The sequence below is a fragment of the Ipomoea nil genome, unplaced genomic scaffold, assembly GCF_001879475.1.
Source record: "Ipomoea nil cultivar Tokyo-kokei standard unplaced genomic scaffold, Asagao_1.1 scaffold0302, whole genome shotgun sequence".
NCBI lineage: Eukaryota > Viridiplantae > Streptophyta > Magnoliopsida > Solanales > Convolvulaceae > Ipomoea > Ipomoea nil.
Genome location: NW_017616730.1, coordinates 1,258,147 through 1,285,170, shown reverse-complemented (window position 1 = coordinate 1,285,170; position 27,024 = coordinate 1,258,147). Strand labels below are relative to the sequence as shown.

Genomic DNA, 27,024 nt, shown 5'->3' with positions numbered 1-27,024 from the left:
GTCATTAAACGAGGCGAAAGGGTTTGTTGATTTCATCCGCGTAGCGTGTTGCGCCCACGATGCGCGTGAGAGGCCTTACATCGTTTGCTACGAAATGCATGCACATAGGGCATAAGTCGCCCAGATATTGTCCCACCTTAGTTATCCTATAAAACTCCTGCGTTGTCATCCTCCATTTCCACACCAAACTACAACTTGCAATTTGCGTATTGTATTCCTCATCCGAGAGAAGCAGTCAACAACTCACCGGAGATTCGCCGGAAAACTCATCAAGTTTCAAGCAGTTAGTTCCGATCCACGTCTTTCAATTCCTATCATCTCATCGAACATGGAGAGGGCGGCGACCTACGACAACGACGATCTCAACCTTAAAGCCACCGAACTAAGGCTAGGATTGCCGGGCACAGATGAACCGGAGAGAGAAACATCTCAAAACTCAAGAACCAAAAAGAGATCATCATCGGAGATGGGAGGATGTTCTTCCAGCGACTCCCAAGACGACCCTGCCCCTGCAACAAAGTAAGTTCAGAATTCTTAATTTCTTCAATTCGCACCACTTTTTGCGTTTATTGATTCTATAAATTGAAAAGTTGATAGTTAGATTGCACATTAATAGCTATATGCTCACACTATATACGTTGCGGTGTCGGTGTACTAACCAGATTTTTACTTAAAAACTTTCAGGACACAAGTTGTGGGATGGCCACCGGTTAGGTCCTACCGGAAAAACGTAATCCAGGCACACAAGTCGCCGGAGACGACGACGGAGATGGGCGGTGGGATTTACGTGAAAGTGAGCATGGACGGAGCCCCGTATCTAAGAAAGATGGATCTAAACGTATACAAGAGCTACCCAGATCTAGTGAAGGGGTTGGAGAAGATGTTTAAATGCAGCAGCAATATCTGCGTTTACTCCGAGAGGGAAGGCAATATGAATAACGGATCTGACTATGCTCCGACGTATGAAGACAAGGACGGCGACTGGATGCTCGCCGGAGATGTGCCGTGGGAGATGTTCGTTAACAACTGCAAACGCCTGAGACTCATGAAACTGAAGGATCTGAAGCTAAAGGCTTAAGATCAGACTGTAAAACAACATATATATTATATATTATATATAAATATTTTCAGTTCTTAAACTCGGCAGACTCTTTGTAAACACATGTTCAAACTGTATTGATATTGAGAAATAGATAGTGAAAGGAATAGTATATTACAATATTTAGTGCAAAGCACAATTATAGTTCTTTGTAGGGTTGAACTGATCTGAGTTGTGACCCATAATATCAACAAAAACAAAAACAAAAACAAAAACAATTCTCTTCAATTGTTGTCCATCTTCATAGAACTTATTGTCTCTCCATCTCATTTTAATCTAATTAATTTAATATTAACAACAAAAAATATGAAAAGTTCTTACATATACAGAATTCTAAGGCTCTAGCCCCTCCAGAATAGTGATCTGAAACTTACCACTTGCGTCAAAAGATATAGTTAGTAGCGAAAATAAAATTTTATTTTCTTCTATATTATCATCACATTTTTGAGAAGTTCGGTGGTGGACTTGACCTTTTAGCGGCCTCTACCTAACAATCCTCTAACCACCGGATGTTAGACTTGATCTTTATCGGCCTACGCCCAACACCCAAAATTTTCTATAAGTTTATATTTTCAATAACTATATCAAAAAAGTGGGTCAAACTCAACCAAATTGGTTGAATTGTTAACTTAGTAACTACAATGTTTCAAGTTCAAATTCCAGTGGGAGGTGATTACCTCTTGATTCTTTACCCGGTTCAAGGTCAGATTTACTTAATACACATTCTCGAGATGTGGTAGCGAATTTTCCCTCGTCACTCAAAACTCTATATCAAAAAGTTTATTAAATAAAAAAAAATAGAAATAAAAAATACTAACAGAAAACAAGTGAAGTCCATAATATATAAAATGGGCCAGAGAAAATAGGTGTTTTTGGGCTTATGGCTACAAGCAAGGGGAAAGGGAGTAGGCTAAAGCCCATATTAATCTTGGGGGGATAGTTTTGTGGCCCAATGGGCTTTATTATTGTTGAAGAGTTAGACAAGAGAGTGAAGATCATGTCCAATTCCTTCTCTCAGCTCCAAACCAATCGTTATGCCTTGGACTCGTGTCCAGCATGCTTGCTGGACACGGGTAACAGTGCCGTTAGGCACTGTTATCTCCTTTTTTTTTTTTTTTTAATTTCAGATCACTTTGTTATAGAAGTATATGTTCACAATTTTATTAGTATATGTTAATAACTATACATTCATAACTCCATAACTGTACGTTCATAACTCTATAACTGTACATTCATAACTCTATAACTGTACATTCATAACATCATAACTGTACATTCATAACTCCATAATTGTACATTCATAATTTTCGAAGCTCTATGTTCACAATTTTAGAGCTCTATGTTCATAATTTTATCACTATATGTTCATAATTGTAAGTTCATAATGTTAGAGCTCTTTGTTCATAATTCGATCAATAACTGTACATTCATAATTCCATAACTGTAGATTCATAATCTCATAACTGTAGATTCATAACTCCATAACTGTAGATTCATAACTCTATAACTGTACATTCTTAATCTTCGAAGCTCTATATTCACAATTTTAAAGCTCCATGGTCATAATTTTATCACTATATATGTTCATAATTGTAAGTTCATAATGTTAGAGCTTTGTGTTCATAATTTCATAATTGCATAACTGTACATTCATAACGGCATAACTGTACATTCATAATCAAAAAAAAAAAAATAACGCCGTTAACGACAAAACACGCGCGAAATTTTTTTTTTTAACTAAATGACGCGTTTTTTTTTAAAAACGACGTCGTTTTGGGCCCGTGTCCATAATTCAATGTGGACACGGGTCCAGAGCATAATTTGCCGCTCCAAACTCTCCAATTGTTCCTGTCGAATAAGCTCGCTCCGTTGCCGGAGAAGGAAAATGCTAGCTCGTCTAGCCGTCCGACGCCGGCGGATGTACGCCAAACTTTCCGCCATATATATCGGGCATCTTCTCTCACATTTCCTTCCATTCGTCGGTACGTGTCTAGTTCTTTCATAAAATCCGTAGTTTTCGTTTGATTTCTTTTAAGGCTTCGCGATCGTTCTGCTGCAGTTAATTATGTGAGTTTAAATCTGCTTTGTTTAGTGTTTTGTTTTGTTGATATGAATAATTGAATCCGTAATTGCATTTTTGTTTTTGTTTTTGCATCGTTGCACCTGGATACTCCCTCGATTTCTGTTAAGGCTTGGCGATCATTTTCTGCTGCAGTTAACTATGTGATCTTAAATCAGCATCTTTTGTTTAGTGTTTTTTTTCTCGATATGAATAATTGAATTCGAAATTGCATTTTGTTTTTGTTTTTGGCTAGTAGCATCTCGATGCTCCATATAACTACCCCGATGTGTCTTGGGAGTCTTCAGGGGCAAACACTAGAATGTTAACCTTTTTAGAACCCTATGAATGTAATGATGCTCTCTATGTTAACATTTTATCAGCACCTTGTTGAACCTCGATGTTATTTTTTTAGTCAGGTGAAGGTGATATTACCTTGCTATACATCCAATTACAAGTGATCTGCAGTGATTTGTTTGCTGGATCATGCACATCAGCAACAATGGGGATGGCTTCCTGTTTCTGCAATGAATGCAGTATGTTGGCATGTCTTATATTGTAATCAATGTTTAGTATCATGCATTCTTATTTTAAATGCTACTGAGTAATTTGTCTATTCTAAATGGAATCAGTGCTGCTGTGCGCCTGTGCCAACTGGAAAAATGTAGCTTATGCTTGACTAAGACTGATAGTTAACGAATATTTGTTCATTAGAAGTATTTTGCTTTATTGTTCATGTTAATGGATTGTTTCTATTGCCTCAATTTTAAGAAAGATTAACGAGGCTGATTATATTTACATTAAAATATAAACATTTCTTCTTCTTTTATTTATTTATTCCTTGGAATGTTTTAGGTGGCTAAGATCATTGAAGTTACTCCTATTGGTGTATATTGGGCTGCACCCTTCTATTCCATTTTCTACAGATCAAAGGTGGGTACACTAATTAACTTTTTGCTGGTTAAGATAAATAAGGCTAGTTTCCTTTTTGCTCCTTGAACTTACTCTATCCCTTTATTATCCATTTTTTGCTCTCATTTGCTTTCCCCTAATTTTCTACTCATCCAAACACAGAATTAGTCTGGAGTCCCCTTCTTCACCTCTGCTATGAGCCTATATTGTATTCTGTATTTCCGTTTACTTATCGCCAGTATATTGTTGGCCTGAATACAGGATCATCTTTTTTTATGTTTTATTTTTATTTTTTCCATTTATTACAAAGGTGCCAGATCCATGTATTCATTTCTCATATATTCTGGTTATGGCATGTTAACAAGAATGCGCTATTTTTTTCCCAGTATTTGAATAACATATTGATTCATTATCTTGAGAGAGCTGGTTGCCATCTAGCATTTAAGGAGTTGGATCTAAGTTCTTGATTTTAGTTTTTTTTTTAATATTATAATTTTGAAGGGGGGTGCTTAAAAAATGCTCCAATGATATATGCCATAATGGTTGCTGACTACTCTAATGGATCTGACGAATATAACTTGAACAATTATGTAAGTAAATATTATGCTGTGCTATTACATAATAGTTATAATTTGAAGTTGCTTTGCAACATTTTTGGAGCTTGTTCTTGTAAAGTCATAGTTATGTGGCTCTTAATCCATGTTGATATTCCAATTGCCACGTACTGCGTGGGGAGTGCATGCAGATTTCATATCTCTCTTCTCCAAGCAATGGCATAAGTCTCTAATCACCACAAATGACGCTTTGTATGTAGAATAAATACCTTGTCTGATTATTACATTTAATCATCGATTCATATTTCATTCATTATCTTATTACACCTAGCATAGTTTTCTCCCTTATGTAATATCTTTATTACATTATTTTATTACCATAATCTTGTCCCAAAATTATCTGTCTTTGACTCTTTTCCCTTAATTATATTTTTCAACTTCTCCCTTTAATTCTCAATTTCAATTATTTGCTTCCGCAGGAACATCCAAAACGTGCTATACACAAATTGGTGATGGGTGAAAAGCTAGAGGTTAGGATTGTGAACTGAATTGGATTATTCAGAAGATTAGAGCCTCTGTTCATAATGGTATTATCACATTACTAATTGAGATGCTATGCTTATCTATGTTCCAGCAGGGCACACAAAACCCGCAACCTGTGAATTCTGAACCTGGAGGTGGGAATACTACATTATTAGGGGGATGACGTAACGCAGATCCTTACTAATAAGATGGCTTTCTTCATCCTCTCCCCAATGATTCGATTTAAATAATAAAACCCCACTCATAAGCCAACCACGCACGCTTGAAGAAAACAGAGGATAGTTGATGCCTGTTGGACTAAAAAATCCAACTTTTTCTATTCGTTCTTACACTATGAAATACATTACAACTTTTGCAAAATATATATGTATGTAGGCATCCATCCCTTTTATCGGGCCCCAACATCCACTAACACAACCAGAGTCCCCACTACAAAAGCGCTTTCTATCATCCACCACTACAGCCCCAGTCCCACCACGGACTATAAAAATTTGTAAAAAAATCGTGCAGCATATCAAGAGTACTTTTGACAATATTTCCTCCACTTAAATCTATAGCAAGCAAAATAGCAAAATATTTGGTTATTTTTAAAATACGACATCGAACCATGTCTTGAATAAAGTCGAAAGATAAAGGCAAAGGTTGGGGCCCTGGCATATCTGACTTTGATTTCCATTTTGAAACGTTCATTAAGGGCACAGGGTAGCAGACCTGTTGGGTTGGAGCAATTTGTGATAGGACATCCTGGGCATCTTTTGTTTGTAAGGATTCACGAGGGGGGATTTGTTTCAGGCTTCACCAGTGGTGTAGTGTCGGGGGCCTGAGAATGGTAGATTGCTGACGCAAGAGAGATTGGCATGATGCACAGTGCCTTGGATTGAAGAAATTGCATTGCTGCTCCAACGTTTTCTTCCATCAGTTTAGCTACCTGTCGTTCTGTGCCATCATTTGACCATTTCTCCCAGGCTGGTTGAGTTCTTCCTGCTTCACTGCCCCCCTCTTCCTACAAACATATAAGTTGTGGATACTAATACATTCTTCAATTCATACACATAAAGTGTGGAAATTTATTTTAACTCTAAGCGAATATTACCTCAACCAATGATATTGGTATGTCAGTTACAAGTGGTGCAACGGCACCAGCTCCCCCCAATCTGCTCATGCTCAACACCTGTGTAATTGTACGATAGATTTAATACAAAGACAAGTAGTACGGTGTACTATATTTCCACAATGCAAAGCACATTCCTTTTTCAGGAGAGTACAGATCCTTCAAAGCAAAGCAAAATATTATTGTAATCATAACCATCTCTTCCATTTTAAGAATCACAACCGATCTACACCATCCATTTTCTATTTTAAGAATCACAATGTAATCCGTACCATCCGAGATAGTACATAATTAACATTAACAATCCATCAAAAACCATCAAGATTTTGAAAATCAATATTAAATTATAGGTACAAACTTAAAACAATGGAAATCCAGTTCTCAATTACAAAAGGAATCTAGTGTAGAACCAGCAAGTTTGGACCAAGTAGGAAAAGAATAAGGCAGACCCAACAAATGAAATATCATTAGATCAAAGCAAAGAGCATATTCTTCCATTATAGACAAGAGAGAAGGGGAGCACCACAAAAGAACTAATTAACTTCTCATTAACTATAAATAAGTCACATGAAAAGATCTTGGGGAGAGGCAAGTGGGTTGGTTTACCTTGACTTGAAGTCTAAGGAACTTCACATAATCCACGATTTCATCAAGCATGACTGCTCTATCAGTCTGCACATGGAAAAATGAATAAATCTATGAATAGGATATAAATACATTCAAACTAATACTAAACAGAAAATAAGGCAGGATTATGGTGTTTTCCGTTAGACAAAATACAATGGCCATTGCACATGTTTCCAGAGGATGCGGGTGCCCTTGTGTGCAAATGAGTAAGAGTAGGCAGGTCAATGTATGTATTAAATTAATGCCCAAGCAAAAAAAAACTTGATAAAAAGTTACTCTCTCGTGTGATGGTATGAAACTAGAATACTGGAACAGTAATCTCAAACATATCCATATCAAAATGTGAAGGAGGAACAGATAAAAATACAGTTTGATCCTGCATCTTGTTGCCTCAGAAATGATATCAACCACCTGGAAACATACTTGAAATCTGGAAGGAACCAACCCTAATGTGTAAATCTATAAAACTAAAGTAATATTTAAGAGTTGACATCTCCAATGATTGAGTTTTGGAATATAGGGTTCTATCCTCTCCTTTCATAACAAGACTTTACCACAGTTGAGCTTGATTGAAGTTATCAAAAGAAAGAGAAAAGCTGACCTTATTAACACTGGGAACCAAATCTTGCAACGCTCTAATTCTTTCTGCTATTCTTTCCCTGCGTAACTGTGGAAAAAGAATAAATACACAAGTCATAAATATACATGAAATACACAAGTTGTCTTTCTAGGAGGCATACCCTCTCGGCAATACTATGTGGATCAGTTGCCTGTCCTCTTCTTGCCCGCACTCTTGGTCGAATTGCAGGTGGATGAGGCATAGCAGGAACCGAGCTTGGCATCAGTTGGCCATGGAAACCCTGTACAAGTTATAGAAAACCATGATAATTTGGACAATTCCTTGGAAACTGTTAGTATTATCATCAGTTAGACACATTATTATTGAAACAAACCCCCTTTTTCCCTAAAACCTTACGTCTTTCCTATTGTAGGTTTCAGAGCGTTCACACAACTTTTAACAGTTGAATTAAGAAAGCAATATATAGCAAAGTTCCACCTATTTTCCTTTCTAATTCTCATTCCGTATTGAGACAGAAAATCCTATTTATAATTCAGCATATTATGATCTTTGTTTAATATAGTCAATAAATACCGATTTGAGTAGTTCCACTGTGCGGCAGAATAAGTGAAATTTTAGTAAAAGTCGAATTCCTATCGGTAACCATGAAAGATGAAATAAGTTCAATTTTAACTCTGTTTCCTTTATGAGCCAAAACTGAAAACTCCACCATAGAACAATCAACAAAAGGAAATTCAGTTTTGTCCAATTCTCACGGCAATCAAGCTGAGGTAAGAAGCATGAAAGAAGACGGATACTTACAGGTTTCATAGAAGAAGAAGCTCGGATATCCATCTTCATGCTCGCTGAGGACTCGTCCATCTTCATAAACTCTCCTCTCCCCTGCTCCAAACTCAGCCCCAGCGGAAACGGCGCAGCGCCAGTTCCGTGAAAAGGTCCCCCGACCCCGCCCAGCCCCATGCCGATTCTAACACCGCCGAGGTGAGCCGAGCCGTCTCCGGAGCTTAGCTGGAGCATCATCGGAGCCGCGGCAGCCGTTCCCGCCAAGCCTCCAGCGCCGTTTCCCGCCAAATTGGCATCGGCCGCGGCATATGCCGGAAACCCTAGGATTTGGTCGAAGAAGTCCTCGGAAGATCCGTCCGTGGGATTGTTAGACATTCCGGTGACTCGAACGTGCGAATGTCTCCTGGATCGACGAGTTCAACGCGACGTGTGCTCCCAAAAGCATCGACCGGTGAAGTTTAACCGCACAGTCTATGTATATATGTATATTTATATGTATATATGCGCCCGCTCTATATATACATATATAGAGAGAGAGAAAGTGAGAGATATGGAGGTCTTGGTTTTTCGGTTTCCACAGAGCAGTGAGAGCAGGGAAGAAAGGAGAGCAAATGGTGTCGCCAAAAGCTTGATGGCTCCTTTCTCTCCCTTAAAAACAACTTTTTCCACTTTCAGCTAAAAAGGTTGTGATTTTACTGTTTTCTCCCCGGACTTATTTTCTAGTGCCCAATTCAATTAATAAAATGTATTCATTTATTTATTTTCGTGTTAATTAATTTAATAATATTGATATTTAATAATTATATTAAACATGAAATTATATTTAAAATTTTAATAAAATTATTTAATTTCTTAAATAATAAATATCCCATAAAAGTATTTATTCTGTTTCAAAATACTTTTGTTAGTTGCTTTCAAAAAATATATATTTTTGTTATGAATATATCTTTTGGAGGAGGCAAAAGCTTGATGAGATCATTCCACGTCCCATTCTTACATCATGTTACAATTTTTTTTCTTGCCTTTTCTTTTTTACCATGACTTTCCAGTTAAACTTTATTTTCATATTACAAATATTTTTGCATCAAAATTCTAATTATTGCACAATATCACCAAATAATTACTTTAGCATTTTGTTATTAGTTATTAACCAAAAATTCTAACACAACAATCGTCACCAATGTCTCTTGAATGCGATATTATTTTAAAGTATATTTAAGTAATGGGAATATACGGAGTGTACCAATAGATTCTCGATCATATCCAACCCCAACAATATATTTTCCAATCTTGGACCTAACCATACTTGAGGGACTAGCGACCTGTGAAACATCACTTTGATCGTCCCATCAGTTTCAATCGACTCAATAAGAACATGTGACATGACTGATCACATTAACTTATGGATAAGCGCCATACATCCTTACTTAGCGGGAGTCTTAGCATGTGTCTTTTATCTATCACTATAAAAGCTGGATAACCCCTTAAAGAAAATGGACCTTCTTGGTAACTAGTCGACCTGTTAAGAGCTGTCATACCAAAATACGCTGATAGATCATTGTACACTAGAACATCATGCATTAATAACATCATCTTATAATTTGCTTTAAGATATTCAATTTGGATTCCAATTTTATTTAAACTATACTCAGCATTTCATTAAATGATGATTAACATTATCAAACAGGTTCTGAATTTATGCTAGTATTGTAAAGATAATTCCTGATACACATTTAAAATTTCATTCAAAAATTTATAACTTATACTCGGTATAAGTGGCATAAATTTTGTCATCATTACCGAATCAACCTAGAATAATCATAATTATATTTGTTGTTGAAATGCATACTTATGAAGAACCGATATGCGTATAAGTCATAGAAAGTATTATAAACAATATCAAATAGTAATGATTATTTGTAGAATTTGTTGTTCAAGTTGTGTGACCATTAGCGTGGACTCAAATGTATGAAGGGTCACATAATTCAACAAAAGTCGCTCTCATGGGGCAAAAAGTCAATTCATGGGACATAAGCCCCCGCGACTAAAGTCCAGAAGCAATTGATTCCAAGATATAACAAAAATAATAAAGGTACGATTATTGGGAAAATCGAGTTCATACACCAAAAATAAATCGCATTTGAAAGATTATGTTCAACCAATTTAACAGAGAAGATCTTTGTAAAAATTAAACATGTGACTTTCTGGTACAAAAATTATTATTCACCCATTTAGGTATATCTTCCATGACAAGATATGAACAAATTAAAGATTAAGCATTTATAAGGAAATTTTAATATTAGGATGAAGATTATAAGGGTTATAGGACTTATATTTATTTGAAACCATGAATTTATAACCAGATTTTAGTACAAAGAACAAGTGTTTATACATACAGAAAAAATCTAGTGGTTATGAGCAAACCAATGTTTAAACTTTCAAATTCACTGGTCCTTTAACTTTCAAATTATTATCATTCGTGGTTTAAATTTATCATTTATGCTCCTTCAATTTTGAAAATTTAACCAATTGTGATTCTCCTGGAAGGACATGGGTGGTTAACTTGGACTGCGGATGATAACAATTTGAAAGTCAAAAAATCACGAGTGATTAATTTAAAAATTTAGGACTAAACGTGACAAAACTACTATACTCGGAGAACCATATGGTATTAAGTCAAATAAATAACTATAACATCAAGCGTTTTAAATGGTTTGGGAACAGAAGCAGAAGCTGGAATGCATAAAAAAGACTGTTCTCAAAAAAAAAAAAAAAAGACACAATCCATTAACTGACAACCCAGAGTGGGACAAGCATATACTAACAAACTGATGAAGACCCTTGACTCCTGGGAGAAGCAAGTCTATTGGCTGCCAAAACACTAGCATTAACTACACAACTATGATTTGATCATGCCTGCTTACTTAATCCATGCAAGCCTGGAACCATACTGGAATCCAGAATAAGCTATAATAATCCGGCCCGTACGAATAGCTCAGTTGACTCTCAGGAGATGACACGCCAAAGATGCAAAGTCAAATCTTGTCAATTGCAGTGTGAAAGTTACGTTCACCCTTTTATATGAGTAGTTCCTTGTGGACCACCAGACACTTCCTCCCACTTAAAGGGTCACTGAATCACCGTAATTTATCCTTACAATGAAGTCGAATCTTGTCAATTACAGTGTGGAAGTTCACCCTTTTATATGGGTAGTTCCTTGTGGACACCAGACACTTCCTCCCACCTAAAGGATCACTGAATCACGATAATTTATCCGTACAATCTTTTCGGACTAGGATGTGGGGGTCCTGGGGGAGAGATTTTCCCTTTTGCATTTCTCCTCATCAAGTCCACATTGGCAATTCCTTATGTATCCTACATTTAGATGTTGCCAGAAGCCATTATGACAGCAAATCATGTCACTGAAAAACCATGAAGATTAGCACAAACATATATAGTTGGAATGAAGAGTATACTAAAAGTTTAGGGATGTTTAGTTTTCACATCATCACCAATCATGGTGCAGAACTGAGGGCATATTGCCATATTGCCATCTATATCAAGTTCTTTTCCATAACTACTATGGAACATATTAATTAGACTGACAATTGACAAAAAGACTTTTGACAGTATGACTAAGTCCAATAGAGGAATTACACGATTTTGTGAGAATTCAGTGAGACCCAGTAAAATCAAGATGCCACTGGAATTATTTGTTACATGAAAAAAAAAAAAAAAAAAAAAAAAAAGAGTTACGGCTCCACTATAGGTTATAATTTTTGGTGTAGTGGTAATTGTTTAATTCTGACAAACTTCCGAGTTTTTGCAACTTGGCCCGGTACAAAAACTGGTCCCTTGCCAAACTCCTGACCTGCTTAATATACTGACCAAAAGGAACCACCCCAAGCTCAAGTGCCTTGTCTAGGGCCTCAATGGAGTCCTCCATGGCCATTTCCCCAGCCAGACAATCAATGACTCTCTTAGACGACCTCTCATCAACACCTTCAAAAGCATCAACAATGGCATCATCCCCGATCACAGCAGCAAAACGCCTCTCATCGTGAACCTTCAACCAGTTCAACAGCTTATCCGCTTCATCTGTCAAATTCTTCACAAGTCGCCTCAAACTTATTCTTTCTCGTTCATGTTCAATCGCCGTGCTGGTTACCATCTCTGCCCGTTTCGCCATCTTGACTTGAACGTCTGAGAGCTCGGCTATCTCCTTCTCAGCCATGGAGCTCAAGTTCATCACGTCGTAGTAAAGGGAACACACGAGTCGGTCCATGGCCTCCCTCTTCGAGAACAGATTGGGATGAGCCAAACCAGAAGACGGGGAGTAACAGAAAGGGTGATAGTGCGAAAACAGCTTAACCAAATTGTGCACAAGGCCCGACAAATTGCAGCCAGGATAGAGCCAGTTCTCGAGGTAAGAACACGTTGTAGCACCCGATCCAGAATCAACAAGAGGATGGTTTTGATAAACCGGACAACTAGAGTTGAGTACAACGTAGACAATAGGAGCCATTTGAGGGTAATTTTCATGCACCAAAACCTTAAGGGGAACAGCCGGGAGTGAGGAAGAGACTTGCAGCTCACCGTTTGCTGTCAGAAGGTTAACAGTGGCGCCATTGTTGTGTATAAAAGCTTCCATGGAAGGTTTGAAAGAAGGGTAATCTTGGAGGAGAGAAATCATGTGTCTTCGAATCAAGCAGATTTGATCTGGATCATAATAAGAGAGTGCACAGGGGCCAGTTGTACTGGTAAGTGCAGCTTCTACAAATTCTACTGAAGATGGCTGAATTGAAATGGTTTGAGAGAACAGTTCAGAAAGAGATTTGAGGTACTCCATTAAACTAAAGAGTAAAGTCCAAGACTTTAAGGATATATATATATATATATATATATATACATACTAAAATGGGTTCAGATTTTATGAACATATAAAATGACTTTGAAGGATTCAAGTCAATGTTTTGTAAAGTTGTTAATTGCATGTTAGTTGCTTGAGACTTTTCTTGATCTGTCATGTGTTGGACCAACTTGAACTTAGTATAATCAGATTAGATGGATAAGCTTGTTCTTAATAGCTTTAAAAAAAAAGATATAGCTTGCTAGTCAAGAATCACTATTAAAAATGTAATGAAAAGCCTCTGATATACAATACTTTCTGTGGTAATAACAAACTACGACAGTTTTTCAAAAAAAAAAAAAAAAAACAAAAACAAAAAACAAACAAACAACGACAAAAACCAAGCAAGAACAACCCTAGGAAACCGCAAACTTAGTACCATACTACTACTTGTCTCTGACAGAAAAATCAACACGTCGAAACAAAAGCATGATATATCCAGATATTTGTCATGGGGCTGACACAACTTGGATCGACTGCAATGCAGCTGACATGGTAACAACGGTATCACCTGATTTGATCATCCCGCTATCCTTCAGAAAAACAAGAGCCCTACTTAAATCTTTCTCCAGATTGCCTGATAGTGCAAGCTTCAGAGGTGTTACACCCCAGTGCAGGTTCAGACATCTTTGGACAGGTGCTGATTGAGTGAAGGCAAAGATTGGGCAGTTTGGCCGCCCACGGGACAGGAGAGATGCCATTTTACCCGTTCTTGTGAAAACAATCAGTGCATCCGCTTCCAAGCTGTTGGCTGAAAATACAGACCAACATGAACAAGGTATTGTAAGAATAAACAATCATTCAAGAATAGAGTGGCAGACAAAAGATAAAGAAGAACCTTCAAGGTCAGCTGGTCAGGTGATGGCAGGCAAGGATAGGAAAAAAGGCAGTCTTATTGAATACTACTTGACTAATAGTAGTAATCAAAATGGCCAGCTCTCTTAGTTAATCAATACAGCTAGTTAGTTACATCTCTACAATATTATTACTTTTCACTAATATAAGCAAGCAAATGCAACTATCTCACCGAAGTTAGCTATGGGTACCTTTTAACTTGTTTGTTAGTTAAACCTATTCCCCTCAACAGTATAAAAAAGAATTGAGTGCTCTTGACCCTAATGTGTGCTGTATTAGGCAAGCAGTCACTAAAAAGCTTTGGGTGTTGCAGTTCAGACTTCAGAGCATAAAACTATCAATATATATGCTGTTAAACTTCATTCTAAGCCATGGGAATTACACTTTTTCTTTCATTTCTCAAGTAGACAAGTAGGGAGGAAAAAAAACAGTGCATCCAAGACTGATCAAGCAGAAATAAAAACATGTACAACATATAGAAAGAATAATAAGATAGAGTATGTAATATCACATTCTTCTGGTTGGTGCACATTAGTTTTAGAATGTAATTATGAATTCTTAACAAGCTTAGAAAAGAGTTATCAAGGAATCTTTACCCATATTTACAGCAGCATTGCATAACTCCTCTTGGATGCCACCAGGCAAGAGATGGGCATGGTAAAGTAGTTCAGCAGGCTCCTGTGACTTTTCCTCTCTCATCCATTTCTCAATTCTCAAACTGACACTCTTCAGCACAGATAATGCCTTCATAGGATATTGACCCATGGCTGATTCACCAGAAAGCATCAGAGCATCAGCCTTTTGCTTTACTGCTTCAGAAACATCTGCAACTTCAGCTCGGGTGGGTATAGGGTATTCAATCATCGATTCAAGCAACTGTGAAGCAACAATGACAGGCTTGTTCAGCCCTTTGCAAAGATCAACAATCTCTTTTTGCACTGATGGCACTTGCTCCAATGGTATTTGAGCACCAAGATCTCCTCGGGCTACCATAACTCCATCTGATGCCTGAATGATTTCTTGTAGATTCTTCAAAGAGTCAACACTCTCTATCTTTGCAATTACAGCAACATTACTGCAGTCATCCAACCAGGATAAAGGAATTTAGAGATAAATGGCTCCATATCCATCAAAGATTCTAAAGAAATTACACAATCACCAGCATGATGAGGAATTGAGGATGGAGTACTATCATTAGTCATTACCAATGAATTATCAAGTCATGAAGAATGTTTAATAAACTAAATCCATAAAAGTTTTCACTTAATATAATCTCCATGCTTACTTCTTGTCAGAGTGTGCAGCAACATAACTCTTCAAATCATTGACTGCATCAGCATTTCTCACAAATGAGACTGCAATGAAGTCAACCCCTTCTCTGATCCCAAAATCTATGTCAAGCCAATCCTACAAATGCCAGAAAGATTAGAAATTAGTGAAAGAAATCCATCTTCTAGGTGTTCAGGTGTTCCTAATGTTCAATATCCATTGCCCCTGCTTAAAAAGCAATAAAACAAGGCATGTGTCACTTACTTTGGAAGAAATTGTAGGGAGCATAGCATTACGCTCTTGAACAAGTCTACCTTCCCTCCAGATAGTAAGATTGGCACATGGTAACAACAATCCAGGATCAATGCAACGACATTTTACATCTGGACCAATCTTTTCAACCACCTCAAACCCCGCCATTCCACCATCCACAACAATTTCATCACCAATTTTAACATCTGTATTTTCAACCAATTAGATGATTAGCTTGATATTCATAATAGCTCTTATTACATGCTACTACTTGATTCTTGGCAGACCAACCTTCTGAGAAGCCATCATAATTCACAGTGACAGTATATTCCGGCAAAGATGAAGTACAGGATCTCACAGTGAAGGTCCATATATCGCCATCCTAAATGTATAATGATCAGAATCATCATTCCATAATCAAACCAAATTAGTTTTAACATCGAGTTCAACTATAGGAAGCACCCAAAATAATAATAATAAAAATTATACTATCATCGAAGTACCTCGGCCTTAATTGATGTTGCACCACCGAGATCATCCATGTGAATCTCACTGCCCTCTGTATCCATCATGATGGCAATGGCTAAGCCCATCTCCTCGTTAAGCCTCTTAACTCTCTCGATCACGCGCCGGTGCCACTCGTGGGTGCCGTGACACATGTTTAAACGAGCAACGTTCATTCCACTGGCGGCGAGTGCCTTAAGCTCGTCGTAACCGCACGTGGCAGGACCAATGGTGCAAACTAGCTTCGTCCTCTGCGAAGCATTCTCCGTCAGCTCAGCAGGAGGATCCATGGTCACCGGAACCACCGGCGTTAGAACCAAAGGCACCGTCCCAGCCACGTCATTGGTGACGGACATTTTGCTTGATTGAGCCTTGACAACATCGGAGACTCTTCTCCGCGAGTCAAAGATGGGATAAGGATTCCAAACGAGCCCCTTCGATAGGTTTCCGGTGAGTGCCGGAGAAATGCCAGCTGAAAAGCTAAAAGAAAGCGACATTGTTTTCTCCGCCGGGAATTTTGAATTTCCCGGGATCACTCGTGGAGAAGACCGGCGCCGAGGGTGTCAGTATACGGTTCCGGCTAGTGATCTGCCGGAACTTTACTGGAATGTGAGAATGCAAGGATGAGGTTTAGGGTTTAGCTATGTCGACGGCGATATATTGGCAAGATTCGAGAACTCCGCCCCTTTGATATAGCTGCGCAGATTCAACGGGACCGGTCGATGTTGGACAGCCTAAAAATGTTGACTCATAATTACAGATTGTATGGTTGAGACTTGAGAAGGTTTTTTTTTCCTCTTTTCTTTTATTTTTTATTTTTTCACTTTTGAAATGACAACTATTGAATCATTTCACATTTAGTCTCTGAAATTCTAACTATTACAACTAGTTTGGTTCGCTATAAAATATTTAAAAAGAAATGGAATTGAAATTTCATGAAAAATAAATTGTAAGAAAATATATTCCATTATTTGGTTGGTGAAAAATAAATTACTGAGAATATGAATTATATTGTTTAGTTGAGTTTGGAATGGCAATGAATAATGAGTATAAGATGGTGATGCTCTAATGACAAATATAACCATACACAACAAAAATAATAATAATAATATAATAATAAGAGTAATTAATAAAAAAATCGTGAGGCTAATCACCTTGTGCTCATATGACATGTAGTGACTCTCTCATATGGGAGGTCGCCTCAGTAGATGCGGTGTTGACTTTTTGTGCTTCAACATAAAGAATGTTGAGACTATATTATGATGAGCTAGGAATTTATTTTTCTCATTCTTATGGAAATCTTTCTCCAATGTAAAATGTTTTTCATCAAACCAAACAACATAAAACATCATTTTCCTTCACTTTTAGAAAAACATTTTCCATGACCATCCAACCAAACACCCCCTTATTTTTAAAAATTTTGGTTTCACAATTAAATCATTTACACATTTGATCTTTGATTATTGACTTTTTCACATTTGGTCCTACGACTTTAAAAATTTTGTCGCATTTGGTCTTCCAGTATAATTTGTAGTCACCGGTGGTTAAAGTTTTTAGTTAAAAGATGTCATGAAAATTAACAACTTTGTTATTCAAAATAAGTATCGACTATTATGCACTCATGTTTACTAACATAGAAAAACAAATTTAATTACCAGTAACGATAAATTAGGCCAAATGATCAAATGTGGCAAAGTTTTAAAAGTCGCGTGATCAAATGTGAAAAATAAATAGCCAGCTTACCAAGTGTGAGAATGAATCGATAATAATATGATCAAATAAGAAATGCAGAAGTGTCAAATAGGCTCATCTACTACTGATAAGTGCTCAATTCTCACCACGAACTAAATTAAGTGTCAAATAGATCCATTTACCAGCTAAATTTGTTCGATTGACTTTTTTACAGGTTGCTAACAGGTTGTCTATTCAATTATTAAAAAATAAAATAAATAAAATAAAAATAAAAATAAAAAAGGAATTTCAGCCACCGGCTGTCCGTGTCGGCAGCCGGTGGCTACGTATTTCACATACAGCCGTGGCTATCCGGCGAGGATAGCTGGACAACCACGGCTGTCAAACATGAGGTCTCCGGCTGTCCTTGCCAGACAGCCACGGCTATTACACATGAGGTCTCTAGCTATCCTTGCCGGACAGTCACGGCTATCTGTGAAATACGCAGTCACCGGCTGTACGGCACGGACAGCCGGTGGCTGAATTTTTTTTAAAAAATTTATTTTTTAATAGTTTAATAGGCAACTTGTTAGCAACTTGCAAAAAAAAAGTCAATCGAACAAATTTAGCTGGTAGATGGGCCTATTTGACACTTAATTTAGTTCGTGGTGGGAATTGAGCACTTCGCAGTAATAGATGGAGCGTTATGCCATGGAACCGTGTTCACCATTCATGGTGAACACAGTTCCAACGAATGGTGAACACGGTTCCAACGGTGTTAGTACACCGTTATCTTCTTTTTTTTCTTTTTTTTTTCTTAATTAATTGCTTGACTTTTCTTCTTCATTTTCACATTTTGCGGTTTCACTTTAATTTGAGGTGAACAATGATTTCGGACATTCATAAATTATGAATTCATGCCTGCACATTCACTTTGGAACCATGCCTACACATTCCCGTCCGAAATCACGGACATTCATAAATTATGAATCCATGTCTGCACATTCACTTTGGAACCATGCCTACACATTCACTTTGGAACCATGAGATTATGAATTTTCTGTTATAAGATTATGAATTTTCAGTTATGAGATTATGAATTTTCTGTTATGCGATTATGAATTTTCTGAAAATTCATAATCTCATAACAGAAAATTCATAATTTGATCAACGCGCGCCGTTAACTCCACATCTGCGAACATTTTTTTTTTTTTTTGGCCTAAAAACGACGTCGTTTAGTCTTGTGTTCACCATTCACGGTGAACACATTTCCAGGGCATAATTTGTCGTAATAGATGGACATATTTGACACTTCTACCTAATTAAAAAGTAATAATCGATAATCAAATTTTAAAATGATTTAACCGTCGTAAGACTAAAAGGGAAAAAGAAAAAAACATTAACAATTAAAGGTTATTATTTCACAATAAATAAATTATAGGGAAAATGACACTTTTTACTCCTGAGTTATATACTTATAGCACTTTTTCCCCCTCAATTATTTAGGTAAGCACATTAGCCCCCTCAATTATTCTAAAAGTGGTGTTTTTTCCCCCTGATATATTAAATTGACATTTATACCCTTAAAGTAAACATTTTATTTATTTTACTACTCCAACAAATTATTGCGTATACGTAGGGATGACCATGTTTCGGTTTGAATTGAACCGGATACTAAAGCAATCGAATTAATAGTTTACGGTTATAATTCAGATCTAGAACCCAATATTTAAATGTCAATTTATTAAAATTATGTATCAAAAAAATTGAATATTGAACCGTGAACCGGCGGTTCCGGATCTGATTCGCGATTTTGAACCGTCTTTATTTTAAAATTTTATTTTTTATTTTAAAATAATCTAAATTCAACAATAAATGTATTTTATTTTTTCAGTTCGGAACATGAACCGTCCGTTCCGGTTCACGATTTTAATAAACTCTAAATATCGAATTTCGATTCTAAATTGTAATTGGAATATTTCGATTTGGTTGCTATAGTGTTTGTTTAGTTTGAACCAAATTATGGTCATAATTTGTTGGAGAAAAAAAATAAATTAAATATTTAGTTTAAGGGTAAATATGTCCATTTAATATTTCAGGGGGAAAAACAGCCACTTCAATAATGTAGGGAGAAAAAATGCTATAGGTATATAACTCAGGGGGAAAAAGTGTCATTTTATTTACTTGTAAAAGTTAAAAAATTGAATTCAATTTAATTGGCCACTAAAGGTATCACCAATTGGACACTAGATCAGAGGCTTCAGTTGCATGACCAAGACCACTTCGGCTGTTGAAGCAGAATTGTGGGCAATTTACTTGGGCATCAAGTGGGCTTGGGAACTTGGCGAGAGGAAAGTGCATATCCTAAGCGACTCACAACAAGCGGTTAACTGGATAAACGGGGATCCTGACCTTCTGGGCCATTGCGATACGCTCGTCAAATGGTGTAAAGAGTGGCTAGGGAAGGACTGGTCAATCACCGTTGAGCATATCCCCCGAGAGAGAAACAGAGTTGCGGACGAGTTAGCGAAAGCCGCGCCGAGGGAGCACTACGAGTGGATGGATTTCATTTATCCACCGATGGTGGTTCGTGATCTCATGATAATGGAGGGTGCGTTCGATCTGAGCACCATTTATAATTGATTAGTATATTTGGGTAACCCCCCTTTTTCTTCCCTAAAAAAAAAAGTATCACCAATTATCTTTTTTTTTTTTTTGGTTTTATTTTATAACCCAAATTTCTGACTTCGCTCGACTATGACTCAATTCTCATGCCTAAACTACTAGTAATTCCTGAATTTTTACAATGATACCAAGTAATAAAAATATATATTAAATAATTTATTGAAACTAAATTAAAAAAAAAATCACATAAATTGAGGTTGAGGTTACATATGTTATTCGTTGTATAAGGACACAAATCAGTTACATAGAATTTACTTGTGACATCATTTGTTACTTGTGGTCTAGTGACATTAAATTGTAATCTCATAATCAATGTTGACTTTTTGTATTTTATTAAATTGAGAAAGTAATTATGAAAAAAAATATGATAATACAATAATAAAATTTGATAATAACTCTATATAAAATTATAATAAAAAATCACATTATTTCTAACTTAAATTTCCTCTGTGCTTGTAGACACATACATCATACATCTGTACATATAACACCATCTATGGCTAACACGTGACAGCATTGATTGCCAACTATAAATCCACGTGAATACTTTGAGCTGAATCTGCAACTAACACGCAACCGAATGAATTTTTATTAAATTAGTTAAGCTAAATTATAAGATTGAGTTAATACTCAAAATAGTCCTCGACTATAGTGGTTTTACTCGATTTTGTCCTAAACGATTTTGGTGAACTAATATAGTCCCAGACTTTTGTATTTTTACTCACTATAGTCCTCCGTTTCTTAATCCGTTAAGTTAGTGTTAACTAGAAGGTCAATTTTGTAATTTCATATGTATTCCACACAATTCATACCCTTTCATATATTCATACGTATTCCACAATGTTTATACATTCATATCTCAATTCCTTTATACATATATTCATACCAGGACTATGTGGTCCAATGGTATCCGGGTTGGACTTCCATTTGAAAGGTTGTGAGTTCAAGCCTCAGTGGAGGCGTTATTAGCTCTTTGTGTTTCAGTAGGTTGAGAAAGTATAGAAAAAATACAATAGGCTTGCAATGTTGGAGTCCAGTGGTGCAGCTCAACTGGGCGAGGGAGGAGCCCAGCGGCCGGCAGTCGGCGGTCGTCGATTGTCCCGCGACAATATAGTCCTCCGTCGGCACGCTGAGAATTGATGAGCAGATTGGAGGGCTTGATATCACGATGAACAATCTGACCGCCGGCCGCCGGACTCCTCCCTCGCCCAGTTGAGCTGCACCACCGGACTCCAACATTGCAAGCCTTTTTTTTTTTTTTTTTTTTTTTTTTGGGGGGCGGGGGGGGGGGGGGGGGGGGGGGGTACATTTGCAGGCCTACTGTATGAATATATGCATAAAGGAATTGAGATACGAATGTATGAATTGTGTGGAATACGTATGAATTGTGTGGAATACATATGAAATTACAAAATTGACCTTCTAGTTAACACCAACTTAACGGATTAACAAATAGAGGACTATAGTGAGTAAAAATACAAAAGTCTGGGACTATATTAGGTCATCAAAGTCGTTTAGGACGAAATCGAGTAAAACCACTATAGTTGATGACTATTTTGAGTATTAACTCTTATAAGATTATTATAAACTTATATATAGGTTGAAGTAAAAAACAAGTAATTTATGTAAAAAAGTATATATTAATTTCATTAGGGGTGTGTTGATAAAGAGTTAGAAATTAATAAAAAGTGTAAGAAAAGGTGATGACAATTTCATAATTACAATAGTGCATTTAGAGACGATTGGTTGTGTATTCACAAATAATTAATAATGCACACATATGAGTGCAATATCAATTATTAATGGGTGCACTATAAATTATTTTCAAATATATTGTTGTAATTATTAAAATGACATTACATTTTTTTTAATTAATGTACAGTTAAAATTAATCCATACTTTTTATATGGGCACATATTTTCACTTGAATACACACATATGAACAATTGTGTTCGTTAGTGGCTCATTTCCAAATGCAAATTCTTTGCTTCGGAATTTGACGATGTGATTTTCAAGTATGTACTCAGGAAATGTTACAAATATATTGATTTTCTTGCTAATTTTGGTCAGAGTAAAGGGAGTAGCACAATAGTCTTAAAGGATCACTAAATAAATTGTTAGAGTTCCTTTTAAGTGATACAGGCGAAACCCCAGAAAAGAATATAGTTCCGTGTAAATTGTAATCAATTAAAACTTACTCAATTTTCTTTGTTTTTTGTTTTTTGTTTTTGTTTTTGTTTTTTTTTTTTTTTTGTTGAAAATAAAAGGCTAATTCATTACTAAATTTTATTTATCGTTAAATACCCGTGTTAAGCGAATTAATACCGTCAATAATAAGCTCGAGAATGGATGTAAATCTTTCCGGTTATGGGCTTGTAAAGATGGTCACTATAGTGGGCCTTTGGGACTATAGTTGGGCCTGGGCCGTAAGCAATCTGGGACGATTTTAAAGTTAAATTTCACTTTCCCACCTAAACTAACCGCCAAAGATTAAAGCTGTGCAGAAAAGCAGTACCGAAGCAGATCTCAGATAGTCAGACAATTACCTAGTTACCGCTTTCTCATTCCTCGGCTCCTCGCTCTCCGCTTCTATTCGTTGTCTGCTTCCTATACTATAAGGTGCCGTTTCTATCTCTTCTTTTGTTGATTTTCCATTGTATTTGGACGTTTTTTCGTTGTGGATTTTACCAATTTTTTCTTGAAATTTGTGATGAAATCTGGAATCGGCTTCATGGTTGTTCCATTTTAAGCCGTTTCTTTTGTGGAATCGGAGAAATTTGTTTCCTTTTTGGGTATTTGAACTTGATTGTTTCGTTAACCGGTAAAGATGCTAAATTAGAGAAAATTTCCTTGTTTAAACCCTCCCACCCACCTACCAATTTCCTTTGAATAAGCGCAAAATTACAAGTGGAAGAGAGAATTTCCGACTAAGAGAAAAACCCTATAACGTTTTATTGGCCCTAATTTACTCTTCCCGTTGTTAGAATGGCTGGAAAGGGTGGAAAGGGGCTTTTGGCGGGAAAGACCACAGCTGCGGCGGCGGCGGCGGCGAACAAGGACAAGGACAAGAAAAGGCCAGTTTCTCGATCTTCTCGCGCAGGTCTCCAGGTAAATTACCTGTCTGTGTTTCGTTTATTTCTTTTATATAATTTTAATTTTCGTAATATAATGGGTTAACTTAATTACCAACCCTAATTGAATCACTTTGTTGGGTATGATTTGAAGAAAGTTATTTCCCCTTTTTACGAAGGCCAAAAAAATATAAAGAAAATTGCTGGGCTGTAGTACTCTGCTGCTTGGTTTGGCAGCAAATTTTACCTTTTATTGTTGTTTCCTCCATCACAATATACTATGGTTGTGTTGTGTCTTTATTGACCATCCAAGGATTTGAAGTGCAATGTTTCTTTCGCAGCTTTTATTGATTGATATTATGAATTTATTATCCCATGTTAAACCTAGCATTACTCTGCATAAGATTGGGTTGCTGTCGAAACAAGCATATCGGTTGTGATATCATTTTGGTTGACGTCTTGTGTGATGTAGTTAATATTCACGGGCAGAAATTGGGAGTGGGATGAGTTCATTACACTATACTGCACTATATTGTGTCTTATTGATATGAACTCATGTCCTAACTATGCCACGAGAGTGTAGGTTTGACCTAGGTTTAATATATTGGTCTAAATTCTTAGCAATCTCCGATGTGATAATTGAGATGCATCACTTACTGTATGATGACTAGAGGCTTTTACTAGTACATTAGGTGATGTGTTCCTTAACTGTGTTTGTGTTGTGTTCTCGGGCTAAAGCACGCGTCACAGGGCGATTAGGGTTATTGGGGGTTGTTTGTAGGTTGTTATGTTGAGAGGTAAATTAAAGGGATTAAGGAACATGGATAATAGGAAGGTTTTGAGAGTTTTCCCACCTCTTGATTTTAACTTAACTTCTTTCTTGCTTGTTATTTTATTAGAATGAAAATCACCTTTATGTAAGAGGGTTATTTGACTAACTAAAGCATAAAAAGGAAAGGAGAATCATTAAAGCTCCTTACCAATTATTTGCTGTCTCTATAGGAAATAAATCAATTCTAATAGTAAGGATAATAAATCAAGTCTAAATGTCTAATAGTAAAGATATTTCCTTAATCATATCAGTTTGGATCTGTAAGTCTCATGTGCGAGGAAGCGAATACACAACTGGTTAATTGTTTGGTCTATTTTGAGTACTTTTGATGTTGATATTGTCCTATGATGTTTTGGACAAGTTCACATGGGTGGAGCTAATCACATAGCTCATTAAAAGAGTACGCTTGTGCTCAACACCACTAATTCCTTCCCAGTAATCTTCCAGTCTGTTATTACAGTTTACAGGATTATGTATGGTGAAGCACTAAGTTCTTTTTTCTCTGTGGGGTTTTAGTTTCCAGTTGGGCGAATTCACCGTCAGCTGAAGACCCGAACCTCAGCTCATGGCAGGGTTGGAGCAACAGCCGCGGTTTACACAGCGGCAATCCTCGAGTATCTAACAGCAGAGGTGCTCGAATTGGCTGGGAACGCCAGCAAGGATCTGAAAGTGAAGAGGATCACACCGAGGCACTTGCAGCTGGCCATTCGTGGAGACGAGGAGCTTGACACCCTCATCAAGGGAACCATTGCTGGTGGTGGAGTCATCCCCCACATTCACAAGTCCCTCATCAACAAAACAAACCCCAAGGAATGAATGAATGAAAACCATATGTTTAACTTTAGAAAAGGCTTCTGAGTAATTAAGACTCTTGTTGTTCTATCTTTTGCTTGTAATAAGCTGTTCTGTTAGGATGTTGTTTTGTTGGAATGGTACTTGTGCTGGTAAAATACTTTTGGCTGGATAAGTTTGATTTATCTGTAATTTGTGTAGTCTTGGATGTATTAACAATTGTAACGGAAGCCCTGTTCAACAGTACATTAGGATCTGGTTTGCCTGTCTTCAATCCTTATCTCAACACACTGCTTATAACTCAAATAATTGAAGATATACTCAAAACTTACTCCTATTTTTGGTTAAATACACTCTGCTTCTAAAGTTTTATAAGTTTGACCAAATCAAATTCAATTTTTCTTGCTCTATCTCAGAGTATCCATTCACTAGAAACTGTTCATTTTCTGTCTCAATTTATGCCAGATTTCAGATTAATTCTAAACCCCAGTTGTTCTCCCAGTCTGTCCCCGTAGCCCAAACAGCTTTCCAGTCAATTCTTGTTGATTTTGCGCACAATGGATCCATCTTCACACTTCTATTAACTTGAGTCCAATCTCCAGTAGCCCGAACTCTAGCCCGAGGAACCCTAACTCCTAGGTGTTGGTGGGAGTTATATCTCTGCCATATCATTAGAGTGCTGACTTTAAATCAGATGGTCAACCGCTCGAGCTAGCACTGCGGGCCACCACGCAATTCTTGCATCTAGTGTTTTAACACCGAGAATTAGGAGTAGGGACTTAGGAGGTACTTATTGGGTTTTGGGTTATACCCCCAAAAACAAAAACTGGAATAATTACTTCATTAGCTTTTCAAGCAATTTAGACTTTAGAACAACAAAACAAGAACACAGAAGAAAGAGGGAAAACTTACTAAGATTAACTGCACTGGACATCCTTAAAACTGTTGGAATCCATGCATCCAACAACAGTTGAAGCTGCCAGATGATCCAATCTTCCCTTATATATAATATCGGAAGCTAAGGCAAGTTTAGATCATGCTGGCAGCTTCAACCGCAAGTGGTGCATGCATGATTAGCCACAAAGCTAGATTTGAATTGGGAGATGAGAAGAGGAGATTTGAGATGAGAGATTTTGTCTTCTCTCTACCAATTAAGGCGTCTCTATAGACTATACATGCATCCACATGACACAGACAGTTTATATAAGAGAGTGGTGTGAGTAGGTTGAGGTAATTTGATTAATTTTGGGAGTAGTTGTTATTATAAGTGTTGGGGCATGGGTCCCGCACTTGGGTCATGGACCAATTTAGGGTGCGGTTTATGGGCTAGTTGAGCAATGGTAGCAGAAGGGGCTATGTGCTTGGCTCAAGGAGAAGAGGTTCCCATCGTGGTTCGCACAACTATGTGGATGATGGTTTAAAAATTACGTTTTTTTTTTTTTTTTTTTTTTTTTTTTTTTTTCACATAGCCCACTGCACGGACATTATTCTAATTCATAAATTATATTGTAATCCAAAAGTTTTATTATTCTAACACAAAATACATTATTCTAACACATAATGTACATTATTCTAACTCATAAAATTCAACGGCGTCGTTTTGAACTGCGGTCTACAGCTATGTGGACCACGGTCCATACAATAATTTGCCCCAGGGAAGCCCATTGTTTTAATTTCGTTATTATTGAGTTATAACTTTTTTAGATGATGAGAGAAATCTGTAGTCACTATATGAAGGTGTTTAGGTAAATCTCGCCTTGTGACCTTAATTGGCAAAAGATCACAATGAGGTAAATCAGTTTATGTTGCCCATAACTAACCGACTCAAACTACGAAGGTCAATAAGTCCCTCCTACCGAGAGTCAAACTTAAAACTTTGTACTTACCAAGCCAATAATTTAACCAACTTGGTTGGG

General features: G+C 36.9%; 5 protein-coding genes and 2 long non-coding RNA genes across 12 annotated transcripts; 3 read left to right on the top strand and 4 right to left on the bottom strand.

The window, feature by feature from the left end:
- The first annotated feature begins 169 nt into the window (after nt 1-169).
- Nucleotides 170-1,303, top strand: LOC109158308 (auxin-induced protein 22D-like). Its single transcript, XM_019306237.1, has 2 exons — nt 170-519; nt 685-1,303. The coding sequence occupies exons 1-2, from the start codon at nt 329-331 to the stop codon at nt 1,076-1,078; spliced, it is 585 nt and encodes a 194-aa protein (XP_019161782.1). The 5' UTR covers nt 170-328; the 3' UTR covers nt 1,079-1,303.
- Nucleotides 1,304-2,931: 1,628 nt separating this feature from the next.
- On the top strand, nt 2,932-5,660 carry LOC109161049. 4 transcript variants are annotated; one of them, XR_002050871.1, is made up of 7 exons: nt 2,932-3,081; nt 3,290-3,508; nt 3,574-3,694; nt 4,014-4,091; nt 4,572-4,660; nt 5,104-5,154; nt 5,259-5,660. It is a non-coding gene; the product is annotated as an uncharacterized LOC109161049 (long non-coding RNA). The 4 variants fall into 4 exon arrangements; XR_002050870.1 differs by lacking the exon at nt 3,290-3,508; XR_002050872.1 differs by having other exon boundaries at nt 2,932-3,508; nt 5,262-5,660.
- On the bottom strand, nt 5,450-8,643 carry LOC109161041 (transcription factor UNE12). Its single transcript, XM_019309351.1, has 6 exons — nt 8,287-8,643; nt 7,646-7,765; nt 7,507-7,572; nt 6,885-6,950; nt 6,261-6,338; nt 5,450-6,170 (listed from the first exon to the last, which is right to left on the bottom strand). The coding sequence occupies exons 1-6, from the start codon at nt 8,641-8,643 to the stop codon at nt 5,937-5,939; spliced, it is 921 nt and encodes a 306-aa protein (XP_019164896.1). The 3' UTR covers nt 5,450-5,936.
- Nucleotides 8,644-11,701: 3,058 nt separating this feature from the next.
- Nucleotides 11,702-13,144, bottom strand: LOC109161033 (protein ELC-like). The gene is made up of 2 exons (XM_019309339.1): nt 12,019-13,144; nt 11,702-11,988 (listed from the first exon to the last, which is right to left on the bottom strand). The coding sequence occupies exon 1, from the start codon at nt 13,115-13,117 to the stop codon at nt 12,032-12,034; it is 1,086 nt and encodes a 361-aa protein (XP_019164884.1). The 5' UTR covers nt 13,118-13,144; the 3' UTR covers nt 11,702-11,988; nt 12,019-12,031.
- Nucleotides 13,145-13,356: 212 nt separating this feature from the next.
- LOC109161014 (pyruvate kinase isozyme A, chloroplastic-like) lies at nt 13,357-16,809 on the bottom strand. 3 transcript variants are annotated; one of them, XR_002050863.1, is made up of 7 exons: nt 16,057-16,809; nt 15,845-15,935; nt 15,566-15,759; nt 15,318-15,439; nt 14,629-15,107; nt 13,514-13,928; nt 13,357-13,459 (listed from the first exon to the last, which is right to left on the bottom strand). XR_002050863.1 is itself a non-coding variant. In XM_019309320.1 (6 exons), exons 1-6 carry the CDS (start codon nt 16,552-16,554, stop codon nt 13,627-13,629), a joined length of 1,686 nt encoding a protein of 561 aa, XP_019164865.1. In that variant the 5' UTR covers nt 16,555-16,809; the 3' UTR covers nt 13,362-13,626. The 3 variants fall into 3 exon arrangements, 2 of the variants coding, with proteins under 2 accessions (XP_019164865.1, XP_019164872.1); XM_019309320.1 differs by having other exon boundaries at nt 13,362-13,928; XM_019309327.1 differs by having other exon boundaries at nt 13,362-13,928; nt 15,321-15,439.
- A 6,092-nt stretch (nt 16,810-22,901) lies between these two features.
- LOC109161690 (probable histone H2A variant 1) lies at nt 22,902-25,382 on the top strand. The gene is made up of 3 exons (XM_019310183.1): nt 22,902-23,032; nt 23,398-23,521; nt 24,833-25,382. The coding sequence occupies exons 2-3, from the start codon at nt 23,399-23,401 to the stop codon at nt 25,130-25,132; spliced, it is 423 nt and encodes a 140-aa protein (XP_019165728.1). The 5' UTR covers nt 22,902-23,032; nt 23,398; the 3' UTR covers nt 25,133-25,382.
- Nucleotides 25,383-25,467: 85 nt separating this feature from the next.
- On the bottom strand, nt 25,468-26,266 carry LOC109161698. The gene is made up of 2 exons (XR_002050942.1): nt 26,021-26,266; nt 25,468-25,852 (listed from the first exon to the last, which is right to left on the bottom strand). It is a non-coding gene; the product is annotated as an uncharacterized LOC109161698 (long non-coding RNA).
- Between the last annotated feature and the right edge of the window lie 758 nt (nt 26,267-27,024).

What these genes read in the sequence shown, in the direction of transcription:
- LOC109158308 (XM_019306237.1), top strand. Translation starts at nt 329, where the DNA reads ATGGAGAGGGCGGCGACCTACGACAACGACGATCTCAACCTTAAAGCC. An exon ending in GACCCTGCCCCTGCAACAAA is followed by an intron (nt 520 to 684) that starts GTAAGTTCAGAA and finishes AAAAACTTTCAG; the next exon opens with GACACAAGTTGTGGGATGGC.
- LOC109161690 (XM_019310183.1), top strand. Translation starts at nt 23,399, where the DNA reads ATGGCTGGAAAGGGTGGAAAGGGGCTTTTGGCGGGAAAGACCACAGCT. An exon ending in CTTCTCGCGCAGGTCTCCAG is followed by an intron (nt 23,522 to 24,832) that starts GTAAATTACCTG and finishes GTGGGGTTTTAG; the next exon opens with TTTCCAGTTGGGCGAATTCA.
- LOC109161033 (XM_019309339.1), bottom strand. Translation starts at nt 13,117, where the DNA reads ATGGAGTACCTCAAATCTCTTTCTGAACTGTTCTCTCAAACCATTTCA.
- LOC109161041 (XM_019309351.1), bottom strand. Translation starts at nt 8,643, where the DNA reads ATGTCTAACAATCCCACGGACGGATCTTCCGAGGACTTCTTCGACCAA. An exon ending in CTTCTTCTTCTATGAAACCT is followed by an intron (nt 7,766 to 8,286) that starts GTAAGTATCCGT and finishes TAACTTGTACAG; the next exon opens with GGTTTCCATGGCCAACTGAT. An exon ending in CACATAGTATTGCCGAGAGG is followed by an intron (nt 7,573 to 7,645) that starts GTATGCCTCCTA and finishes CTTTTTCCACAG; the next exon opens with TTACGCAGGGAAAGAATAGC.
- LOC109161014 (XM_019309320.1), bottom strand. Translation starts at nt 16,554, where the DNA reads ATGTCGCTTTCTTTTAGCTTTTCAGCTGGCATTTCTCCGGCACTCACC. An exon ending in TTATGATGGCTTCTCAGAAG is followed by an intron (nt 15,760 to 15,844) that starts GTTGGTCTGCCA and finishes TTGAAAATACAG; the next exon opens with ATGTTAAAATTGGTGATGAA. An exon ending in CAATGCTGCTGTAAATATGG is followed by an intron (nt 13,929 to 14,628) that starts GTAAAGATTCCT and finishes CTGTATTTTCAG; the next exon opens with CCAACAGCTTGGAAGCGGAT.